General features: G+C 38.3%; 3 protein-coding genes across 3 annotated transcripts; 1 reads left to right on the top strand and 2 right to left on the bottom strand.

Annotated features, from left to right (window-relative positions):
- Positions 1–1,043: 1,043 nt before the first annotated feature.
- LOC120010291 (serine/threonine-protein phosphatase 7 long form homolog) lies at positions 1,044–3,154 on the bottom strand. Its single transcript, XM_038861055.1, has 5 exons — positions 3,008–3,154; positions 2,276–2,920; positions 2,062–2,162; positions 1,445–1,967; positions 1,044–1,370 (listed from the first exon to the last, which is right to left on the bottom strand). Exons 1-5 carry the CDS (start codon positions 3,152–3,154, stop codon positions 1,044–1,046), a joined length of 1,743 nt encoding a protein of 580 aa, XP_038716983.1.
- A 3-nt stretch (positions 3,155–3,157) lies between these two features.
- LOC120010282 lies at positions 3,158–5,463 on the bottom strand. The gene is made up of 2 exons (XM_038861043.1): positions 3,255–5,463; positions 3,158–3,171 (listed from the first exon to the last, which is right to left on the bottom strand). Exons 1-2 carry the CDS (start codon positions 5,461–5,463, stop codon positions 3,158–3,160), a joined length of 2,223 nt encoding a protein of 740 aa, XP_038716971.1.
- A 3,687-nt stretch (positions 5,464–9,150) lies between these two features.
- Positions 9,151–11,104, top strand: LOC120017251 (peroxidase 4-like). Its single transcript, XM_038870418.1, has 3 exons — positions 9,151–9,469; positions 10,091–10,282; positions 10,359–11,104. Exons 1-3 carry the CDS (start codon positions 9,191–9,193, stop codon positions 10,917–10,919), a joined length of 1,032 nt encoding a protein of 343 aa, XP_038726346.1. The 5' UTR covers positions 9,151–9,190; the 3' UTR covers positions 10,920–11,104.
- The last annotated feature ends 1,040 nt before the right edge of the window (positions 11,105–12,144 follow it).

Below are 12,144 nucleotides of genomic sequence, written 5' to 3'. Positions count from 1 at the left end.
TTTTACTTGACTATAGGTATCAGTCCTTCGCTTTGCCCTTTTGTTGTATTGCTCAAATATAACAAAATTTCCTAGTAAGTGGATTCCCGAGTATATGGTCCTATGACTCCTATCATCTTGATTCCTGATACCCCAAGACACTGAACATTTGATAAGAGAGATGGAGAATGTGGGGACCAAGAAAGATGGTTTTAAAATTGAGAAGAGAGATGGAGACAGAACTGTTGATGACAAGAGAAAGAGAGACAATGAGAGGGAGAGAAGATAAGAGGGAGAGAGAAAAACTAAAAAAAGAGAATATCGGGTGACTCAATTAAAGTCGCCATGTGTCATCTCCTCATGGTGCATGCGTATCACGTCAATGGAATGATGTGGTGTGCAGATACACTGAATATTTGTTTCTACCAAAAAATGGCGTGGAATGCAAGACCTATTGTTCGAAAAAGAGTTTTTTACGAAAATAACAATTTGAGTATAAATAATTACGTATATGACTTTTGGGGGAAAATATTTACCAAAATAACAATCCACGCCATCCAAGATGGCGTGATTAGCGTTGTATTTAGGAGAATCACGCCACCAATGGTGGCGTGACTCTCGTATATAATAGAGTCACGCCACCATTGGTGGCGTGATTCTTCTATTTACGAGAATCACGCCACCAATGGTGGCGTGATTCTATTATATAATAGAGTCACGCCACCTATGGTGGCGCGACTCTTCTAAATACACTCACAACCAGACATGACCACGAACCCGAAACCTCTTAACAAACACCACATAACATACACAACAACTCTCAAGATAAATTCAGCATAGACTAACTATGAACACCAACCCAATACCTGTTAACAAACATCACATAACAACTCAAGATAAATCCAGCATAGACATGCTCTAACCATCAGTACAGGACATGCACAACAAACAAAATAAATCTAACATAGACATGTCTTGCTTGCATCCATCCAATCAAATATTTGGAAAAGAAAAACATAAAGTAGATAATTAAAACAACAATAAAAACCAAAAGATGGTAAATATCATATGGTCCGGTGCCTAGCCCATGTCGTAGGAGTGGTAGATTGACCAGGCTCATCTTGTGTCAACTGTGAGGCATGCATTGTAAAGTCAGGTGCACAAGAAACACGAGTACGTATATGTGATGGACCTCCTGGATGCCTGCGACGATGTTGGGGTGTAGCTTCCACATTGCCTATAATCTCCTCAAATCGATTACCCTCACCAACCTCTTCCAGAATGTCGCGGCAAGACCCCAACCAATTAGTTGCAATGGAAGCGGCAGACTCATTTACTGCATCACGTAATGCATTAGCAGCTCTTCTCGCTCCCGCCAATGCCAAAGTAGCCTGCATTAGTAGATGTTACATCATAATATAATTTAAATAGTATGAAAGAAATATGAAATTATTTAAATATGTACCACTCTTCGTAGTCGACCCCCCTGAGGCGCATAGTCAAGATCTGCAAGTCGTCTCACTGTCGATGGAGCACCAATAACCCGTCTAGTTATCGAGAAATACCAATGCATATACTCGTCAATGCTCGTTCGAGGGAATCGCTCCTGTGCGATTTGGCTAAGTCTATCATCCCATTGTGCTATCCATGTGGCATTTTGGATACTCCAATCCACATCACCGCGACCTCGCCTATTCAGATCATGCAATTTTTCGTTGGTATCCACTGGATGCGGGACATGCTGCGTAATACCAAATTGCCTCATCACACGATCCGGGCAATGTAGCTCTATCATCTCAAAACAAATCAATGGCACTACAGCTCTCCATACTCTGCTTCCTCCAATACATACTACAGGTGCATCCATAAGTCTGGCAGTTGTATAAGGCATCCACTGTACCTGATGAGGTTTTTGTTGATCCAACTCATCTCTAGCAAAGATAAGGACTTGCCTTGGAGATCTTCTATAAGTCCGATTTCCCCGCCAACTATAATAACAAATTTTCAATAAACTTGGAAACATATGTATATCATTGATAAAGTAAATACATAATTTATATACAGCACATAAATAAAAATTACCTGGCACCAAGTGGACGAGGCGGCTCGTCTGGAAGTCCTGCGGGTGGATCCAATGTACGCATTCCTGGTCGACATACATGTAACCTCTCCCATGACCATAACTGTAAAACAAATTTTAACAAAAAAGAATATTTATTTTTTTCTTGTTGATCCAACTAATGATATTTTAATATGTCAACTATCGAAATATGTATATATATGTTTCATTCATTACCTGAAGTAATAGGCCACAACCTCCTATCGTACGAGCACTGCCCATACATCCTCGACATAGGTTTCGATATAAACAAGCCAATACTGCTCCTCCCCAGCTATACATTGAGGTCTGCCGAAGATCTGCTAGGAGAGGTAGGAAAATGAGGGGTATGCTATCACCCGTCGTGGCCGGGAAAAGAATGCTCCCAAACATGGCTAATATGTAAGCCCTAGCATATTGTTGCAAGACCTCCTCAGGGGCATCATCAATTGGAGGATTATTTTCACCAAAATGCAGAACTAACCATGACAACGATAAAGATGCCCCCTCCCTCTCCGTACTCAGTGCGACCCTACCTAGTAATCGCAACATCACATCATCCCAATCATATATCCCAGTACCAGTCACAGCTGGTCCATCAACCCTAAGGCCCAATAATATAGCAACGTCCTCCAGTGTTATCGTCATCTCCCCAACACGGAAGTGGAAGGTGTGGGTTTCACGCCTCCATCGCTCGACTAACGCAGTTAAGAGGCCATTATCAAGTTTTATATTACCTATTTGTGTGATACCATAGAAACCAGCCTGGATCACATAGTGTCTAACGCGTGCATCCAAGCTCCAAAACACATGCTGCCTAAATCTTATTGGCACTCCTGTATCCTGTATAAAATGATTTCAATGAATAATATATACATATATTTTGATAAGATATGCATGATTTGATAAAAATTTAAATCAAATTTTCACCTGTCTCCGCCACACATCCTCTGACCGGTGGTTTGCTTGCATGTATAGAATGGAACGATCATCCGGCTCAGGACGATCCTCCCTCAAATCGCGGACAACGGGAGTCCCTGAATGACTCGATGATCGACCACCCCGTGTCCGCGCCATATGTCAACTAGCGCCACCTGCACCGGAAATACATTTAGTCATTGAAGAAATTATTAAACAAGTACAAAGAATAAACAATAAATATACATATACAAATTACTTTGTGCAGTGGACTTATGAGATTTTTTGTTATGCCCTCTTTGTCCACAAATGCTGCACTTGTTCGATGAACGACCTTCTCTTGCATCCATCTCATTTCTTATTCGTGTTGACTTTGGACGACCTTTCGATGACCTACGTTGATCGGGATCAGCAATGACAACTGGGCCACTATATATCTGCCAACCTGACTCATCAGGTATTGGGCAAAAGATAGGCGCATATGAGCTCTCATATGCACCAATTGTGAAATATGCCTCCATATATTGCCTCCAATCAATCTTGTTAACCGAACAACAAGCCAATACATGTGAACATGGACGATGGTACAATAGCCACATATTGCAAGAACAAGATTGATCTTCTGGTCGTTCTCCAAGACATACTACAGCCCGCCGTTCACCATGTTGATTATTTTCCGCACCTCTTGTTCTTGTTGTCACCTGAAATGTAGGAGGGTCATGATTGAACATCCGAACATGTTGTCGTTTAGCATCTTCATTTTCTCTACTAATGTGACCATAAACCTGTGGAGGCAATTCAGAACCTTGAAGTCTATATTGTTCTGCTTCCATCCTCCTCTTCACGAAATATTTGTTGCACCTATAAAATGTCAGCTGGACAAGTGCAGTAATAGGAAGGAATCTCCCCCCCTTTAGAACACTGTTGAATATTTCTGACATATTTGTAGTCATGTTACCATATCTATGCCCATCATCATACGATAAACTCCATTTTTCTTTTCCTGCACGATCTAGATAATTCCACGCTGCAATGTTTATATCTTTTACTCGCGACATCCACAAATCAAATTTTTGTCTGGAAGGTTCATTGGCCATCAAATTTACTGCATTCTTCATGTCTACATCCTTAAACTTGTCGTGGAAATTACTAACAAAATGACGCGAACAATATCTGTGGTAAGCAACTGGTTCGGGCCACCTATCCCGCATTGCAGCCAAAATACCTGCATGTCGATCAGACAAAACACAAATTCCTGGTCGATTTGTTACATAAGAACGAATGTTATCTATGAACCATCCCCAATTATTAGAACTTTCTTCATCTACAATTGCATAACATAATGGAAAAAGTCCATTATCCGCATCGAATGCAACCGCAATCAACAGTTTCCCCTTGTATTTTCCATACAAATGAGTTCCATCAATACTTATCAATGGACGACAAAAGTGGAAGCCTTCGATAGAAGGCCTAAATGCCCAAAAGACACGACCGAAAGTTGCCACTCCATTCACACATTCCTTATAGTTTAAATTCACTATTGACCCTGGATTAGAAATCTGCAACGCCTGTAAAAATCGAGGGAGCATGTTGTATGAATCTTCAAATGTGCCAAATAATTTCTCCATCACTTTTTGTTTTGCAACCCAAGCCTTCCTGTACGACACCGGGTACTTCAAATGTGAGCTTGCATATGCTTGAATAGCTGCTATGTTAATCTTCAAATCAGCTTTAACAATATGAATAACTTCATCTGCAATATACTCTGCATCCAACTGTCGATGTCCATGATGTAGTGAGGCATTTGTGCATGTATGACGACCTTTAATAACTGTTATCATCCACAGGTTAAATTTTTCTTTTTTCATTGCTCGAAGATACCAATTGCAAATTGGCTCTTTCATGCATATCAATTGCAATTCTGATTTACTTGAGCGTTGAGTCTTGTACTGGGAGTTATTCTGAATATGCCACATCTTCACTGCGCGAATTAATTCTTTCTTGTTTTCAAAAACTTCCTTCTCTGCCAACGTATCATATGGACCTTGATTTTGCTTATCCCAATCTCGGCACACTGCATACTCCGCTTGACTAACATCGCCAAATTCAGGTACCATCTCCTCCAAATTTATGTGCCCATTTTCATTGTCGATTCCAGAATCAATATTCAACCCTACATTACCACCATCCTCCTCGTCATCGTCACTATCATCAGTATGAATGCCAGGCTCATCCTCTACCAAGTCAAACTCATTGTTAGCAATTGCTTGCTCAAAATGATTGTCGTCTTCATCCATACACATTTCTGGGATTAGATTTAGGTTAACATATGATGATGCTTGCTTATATGAACTACCAATGTCTGTTTGAGTATAACGAACCCATGCTGACGATTGTTCTTGATTTTGTTCATACTCATCAGCAATTGAAAATCCACTAGTTACATTTCGATTCCAAGGTGATGTCATTATCACCTCCAATCTACTTCACATATAAATTATACTGTTAATGCACAAAAATAATATTTTTACCTAACATCATTATGTTTTCTTCAACTAAATAAATGCTTAATTACTTTTCTTAATTAAATAATCATAATATCCTAAACACTAATTCCACTTCAACAACACAAACTACCTACACAACTACAATCAACCATACACAAAAACAAAAATTAAAAAAAAATAAAAATTAACCTAAACACATAAACAGATTTCCATAAACAGATTTTCATATATACAATGTAACAATTAAATAAATAAATAAATAATCTCACCTATGTATCGGGTGAGACTTCAACCCGGAGCTGGCACCTTGGATGGGGGCTGATGCTGATGCGACTGGGGAAGGCGGCGGTGGGAGGGCTGTGGAGGTCTGAGGCTGCAGTGGTGTGAGACTGTTGTGGTGTGAGACTGCGGTGGTGCGTGAGGCTGCTGTGGGACTGCTATGGGAGTGAGGCTGCGGTGGGAGTGCTGCGGTGCAGATCTGCGGCGGAGATCTCCGGTGGGAGGGCTGCAATGGGTGTCGGTGGTGGTGGTGGGTGTCGGGCTGCAGCAAATGGGTGTGGTCCGTGCAATGTGGAAGATGGTTATGTGAGAGAGAGGTCGGTGTAAGGAGAGAGATTTTTAACAAGTCACGCCGTTAGGTACGACGTGACTGTATAGTCTACAGCGTGATATCGTGATATAAGAGAGTCACGCCACCATTGGTGGCGTGACTCTCCTATATATGAGAGTCACGCCACCAATGGTGGCGTGACTCTATTATATACGAGAGTCACGCCACCAATGGTGGCGTGATTCCCCTAAATACAATCACGCCATCTCTGATGGCGTGATTGTATAGACGTAAAGCTAATCACGCCATCAAAGATGGCATGGATTGTTATTTTGGTAAATATTTTCCCCCGAAAGTCATATACGTAATTATTTATACTCAAATTGTTATTTTCGTAAAAAACTCGTTCGAAAAACTTTGATTGCCTCGTGTGGAGTGGATGATTTTGCATGGAATTGGGGTGTGGGAGAAGTGAGGAGCTGTTTTGGAAATTCATCTGTGACCTAGCTTCTAAGGTGATTTTGGCACTCATCCCAGAAATATTTGGGTGTATATACAAATTTTTTGGGTGCGGATACCGACCCGGTTTAAAAAATCGTATGTGGATACACCTCCGGACCTATCAAAAGTTTCTCCGACGAATATTATTTTGTCTTCAACTCACTTCAACGTAACGTCCCTGTACTGGCCTACTAGGCCAAGAAAGGTGAACAGTATAGTTGATTAATATGGAGTTATCGGCCTCTACAGCGGGCGCTGTCATGTCTATCGTCTCAAAGTCTTCACGTCTATCAATCATGAAATAACTTTACAGAGGTGTGGTGGAATCCGTTTTGACCGTCACTGAAGATTGAAGCTATTTGTCGGGTGTGTGTTGGCAATGGTAAAGGCACAACTGGTGAATTGAGAAGTAAAGCATATTCCAAGGCAAAGAAATGGAGTCGCCGATATCCCAGCAAAAGAGGGAGTCAGGAGGAGAGTAGATTACATTCTATGGCTGTGTTAGTTTGAATTTTCACCTGCTTTTTACCTTGTTTCTATCTCTTTTTTGATTCTGTATATGTTTCAGGGCATCTATCATATGCCCTGCTGTACTTCCCCTTTGTTTTCTTCAATATATCATGTGCTTATCCAAAAAAAAAATTATTTTAGGCTGAAAGATCAAAAAAGGGGGTTTTAGGTGGGTCATGGGTGGAATGATCTTTCAAAGGTACATTTTCAAAATTACGTTAAAGCCACCTCACGTCAGCGAATTAATTTCTACAATCTGTTACAAACTTGACTTGGCGGACTAAAAACAGCAAACTATGTGCGAAGAATGTGTTTTGAACCAATTGTACATAAAGACAGTCGGATCTTGTTCCTACATTAACGTCCAAATGGCAATATGAAAATTGAATAGTCTTATTACATGTTGTGTCTGTTCGGTGGGGGGTCCCATAAGCGGGACCGTAGCGGCGCCGCTCCATCAAACGAATAGTCTTACTACATGTTGTTTTATTAAATTATAATTAATTTTAAATTTATTTTACACAAAATATAATTTTAATAAAAAATATAAAATAATTTTCACAGCTTATGAACTACCGTTATCTAAAAGTTTCGTCAAACACCACACAGTTTTTATTACAGCTTTTTTTGCACAATTTTGAACTTTCGTTATTTGTCTTGATGCCAGGAAGCCTAGAAAGACTTGTAAAACCTACTGAAGCTGCGTGCAAGAATACAAGAGTCGATACCATTCATTTTGATGTGGAATCAAGGGTTAAGTCGTATGTAGTTGGTATAGCAATATTGCATTGAAGATGCATCAAAGTCGTATTCATTTGATTATTGAGGTTAGATAACAATATTTCCTAGAACTATTCAATTAATATACATCCATAGATCGCTAGAAGTTTAATAATCCAACCAATTAATACTGACTAATTTTAATGATATGATGCTGCCTAACTTTGAAATATTGGTACATGCATACATGTATTAATAATACGAAAAATGATTAGAGACTACAATAGTTGGTATCCCGTTATTCGAATAGCTGAGTTGAATGTATATAATCCAAATGAAAAATTCGTGGGCTCCACAAATCCTATATGATGTCCATGAAATCTTGTGCTACAACTTAACAATTGGGATAATTGGGATACCATCTGTTGAGATTCCTATCATAACTGTTAATAATAATTTATGAAGCTTAAAGTCCAACATATAAATTATTATTAGCCGATAACAACGACTCAACAAACCATGGAAACTTGTTATAGGGAATAGATTATGTATTATAACATATAGCTTTCTTTCAACTCAAGTTTCGTGTAAAGATTCGTTAATGTGTCACCATTTGCAACTGTACATGATTAGGTCCTCAATTTAGGATAAGATGACCGTTTGTACGTAATAACGTAAAAATATGGTAACTTCATAATATGAATATTTTTTTTATTCGTTTTACATGCATCTAATTTTTTATTATTTATTTTTGTTTCTAACCATCATGAATATGGGTTAGTGGGTCTCTACTGTAAAAAAAACTACAGCGGATGTAATTCATTATAAAGCAATCCAAAATTTTCCTTAACAAAATTATTAATGTATTTTGATCGGGTTTACGAGTCCGACGATATATCTTTTTGTCTCAAACAAAAATCAAATTGAACATGAAAAAAGACAAAGAATGGTTTCGTGTTTATATTCAATTGTGCATAATTTTTATGTTTTTTTTTTTATGTTGAATTTGATTTTTATGTGGGATAAAACAAAAAAGCTCTATTGGGAAATTATATATTTTAGCAGATTGTCTCCATTATCATTAATTAATTAGGTAGACTCTTCAACTATTAATTTGGAATATCTTGTCGTGCATGCATGGAATCTCTCTGACTAAATCAAAGTCCCATTTTTGACAAAAATTAGTAAAGTTGCAGCTACATCTACATCAACTTTTTAACGTTTAGAAAATATAGCATTATATCGTTATCAAATCAATCAATATTCAAGGTTCTCATTTAACTTGGACCCGCCCATGCATGGAGGCCATGCAATATTACTTTTCTTTGTGATTAGTTCACCTGCTCCTGCCAATTTCTCCAAGCGGACTAAGCCCTTGAACTCTTATATATATGTGTGTGTTCATATATGTTGTGTAGTCCTCAGAAGCCAAGCAATTCTTCACATATCATAATGGCCGCTTCTTCTTCTTCTTCTTCTTTATATGTTTTTGTTATGTCGTTATTAGCTTTACAGCTTGTGCTTTTCACGGGGAGGTCCTCTGCACAACTGTCAAAAAATTATTACTCTAAAAGTTGTCCAAAAGTTTTTAGCACTGTAGAATCTGTTGTTAAATCAGCTGTGTCCAAAGAGCGAAGAATGGGTGCTTCTCTGGTCCGCCTGTTTTTCCACGACTGCTTTGTTAAGGTAACTTATCCTATACCTCCTCTCTCGTTTTTTCTTTTTTTTTTTCTTCTCTCTTTATGACATGTTTGTGTATGTATAATTACGAAAAATGTTAAGGAAGCTAGTATTTTTTGTTTCAACTATCCTAAATGCTTAGATAAACACACATAATCCATGTGAAATATGTGTTCCACATGATTCATATGTAATCATGCTCGTCCATCTGAGTATTTAAGATAGTTGGGACAAAAAACATTAAAATCCCTAAGATTATTGTTATAATTAATATAAGGATAATACTTAGCCCCCAAAAGATCCCTATTTAATGTGGAGTGTTGGATGTGAAGTGAGCCCTACATGTGTGTTTTTAATCAATGGTTATTTTAGTGCCACATAGATTTGAGGGACTTTTGAGGGTCTCATTTTGAGAATCTCTAGCATTATCCTTAATATAATTTAAGAGGTTGTTCGGAGAAATATAGCCTCACAAACCTGACCATCACTGATTTCATCCCTTCTTTGTCAAGTTTTGTTTAGTAGAAATTAGGAAACATAACAGTCAACTTCAAAGAAAAGAATAATTTATGGACACAAAAAGACAAGATGCAAGAAATTGTTAATATACGTTTGTATTTGTTGCAGGGTTGTGATGGGTCGCTACTTCTGGATGACACTGGCTCTTTTCAAGGAGAGAAAACCGCCGGTCCCAACGCCGGGTCTGTCAGGGGCTTTGAAGTAATTGACAAAATCAAGTCCAAGGTCGAGCAACTTTGCCCCAAAGTGGTTTCGTGTGCTGACATCTTAGCTATTGCTGCCAGAGACTCCGTTGTCATCGTATGTTCCTTTCCAATAACTTAACTACTATATACATACATACATACATATATAATGAAATTAATTAATATTGCAGCTTGGAGGTCCTGATTGGGATGTTAAACTCGGAAGAAGAGACTCCAAGACAGCCAGTCTTTCTGCTGCCAATAGTGGTATTATCCCTCCTCCAACTTCCACCCTTGCCAATCTCATCAATAGATTCCAAGCTAAAGGTCTATCCGCTAGAGACATGGTAGCCCTATCAGGAGCTCACACAATCGGGCAAGCAAGGTGCACTCTGTTTAGGGGTCGGATATACAACGAGACCAATATTGATGCTTCTTTTGCTAAGACAAGGCAAGCAAGCTGCCCGAGGACTAGTGGCTCCGGAGACAACAATTTGGCACCCTTGGACGTTCAAACTCCCAATGCTTTTGAAAACAACTACTACAAGAACCTCATCAAGCAAAAGGGCCTTCTTCACTCTGACCAAGTGCTCTTTAATGGTGGATCCACAGATTCTTTGGTTAAGACATATAGCACCAATCCTAAGGCATTTGAGTCCGACTTCGTCACCGCTATGATCAAGATGGGAGATATTACCCCTCTCACCGGATCAAATGGCCAGATCAGAATCAACTGCAGGAAACCCAACTAGACAATAAGAAACAGGGCGGTGAAACATATACGATTGATTTTAACCTCTGCAATTATGTTTTGATTATGTATGTTTTGATTGTTGAAATGAATAAGACGCAACAAATCATGTTTGATCTTGTGTCATTGTTAGACAGTTTAGCTTCCAAGCTTCATCTATGGCGGTTTTGGGTTCTTTCGGGTTGAGGAAGAAAGGTCGCTGAAATTTCACGACCTAATTTCTTTTTCTTGTTTTCAATATTGTCAAGTGTTTATGTTCTGGGCTTTCTTTACTTTGGTCTTATTATTGTTACTTACTTTTGTCTTTAGGTTCTCAGCCCAATTGTCTTTGGCCCAGCTGTTTCCTTATTTTCATTTCTTAAACATTTTATTTATTTCTAATATTGTTTTGTCAATTTGTTACCGTTGACAGTTCAAACTCATGCAATACTTATACAAGCTTTTAGCCGTTTTAATCTTCTTTAAGCTTGAAAAACAATTCAAAATTTCTTCTCTCTTGTGCTACCTTCTTCTTCTACTTCTTCATTCTCATCTCAATGCTTCTTTTTGAATGATCTAAAATACAAAATATATAATTAGCAATTTAGATAAGTCATTTCCTTGTATGCTTTTAATACGACTTCGCAACTGTTCCCTTTTGTTGTGAAATATTCGCAAGCGGACAAAATTGCACAAGTAATAAAGAGTGAATAGAGTATCGTCCCACAAGGATGTTTTGACAATTTCAATTCAATGACAAAATAAGCAATTAGAACACTAAATTGGCAAAGCGAATTGTTGATTGGGTTTTACCTGATGCTAACAAGTAATTTAAAAGAATACTAAGTAAATGACAATTAAGTGATTAACAAAGCAACAAACCAGAAATTTTGTTTTCAAGCAAAGTAAATACTAAGGTTCCTAATTTCACCACTTCTTATCCGACTAAACTCCATTGGTTCATTAATTCTCACGTCTCAAATTAGTTGTTGACAATCGATTTCCCAAACTATCCAATGTTCTATTCCTAGATACATTGAAAGTATTTTCAATAGAATCCCTGTTATTCCTAACATTCGGTTTCATATCAAAAATCCCTTAAGCATAATGGAAATCAATTAGAGATTGCATAAGTCTTGAACCTATATTCCTATGGTTCATATAACCTATGTTTTCTATGGATTCTTGCAACCCTAGGTTTATCCTTCCGGTCTCAACCTAGACTAGAAATCATTCAAATGGTGATC

This window comes from Tripterygium wilfordii, chromosome 2 (assembly GCF_013401445.1).
Source record: "Tripterygium wilfordii isolate XIE 37 chromosome 2, ASM1340144v1, whole genome shotgun sequence".
NCBI classification, from domain to species: domain Eukaryota; kingdom Viridiplantae; phylum Streptophyta; class Magnoliopsida; order Celastrales; family Celastraceae; genus Tripterygium; species Tripterygium wilfordii.
Note: the sequence above shows the minus strand (reverse complement) of the source record. Positions and strands in the feature narration are given on the sequence as shown.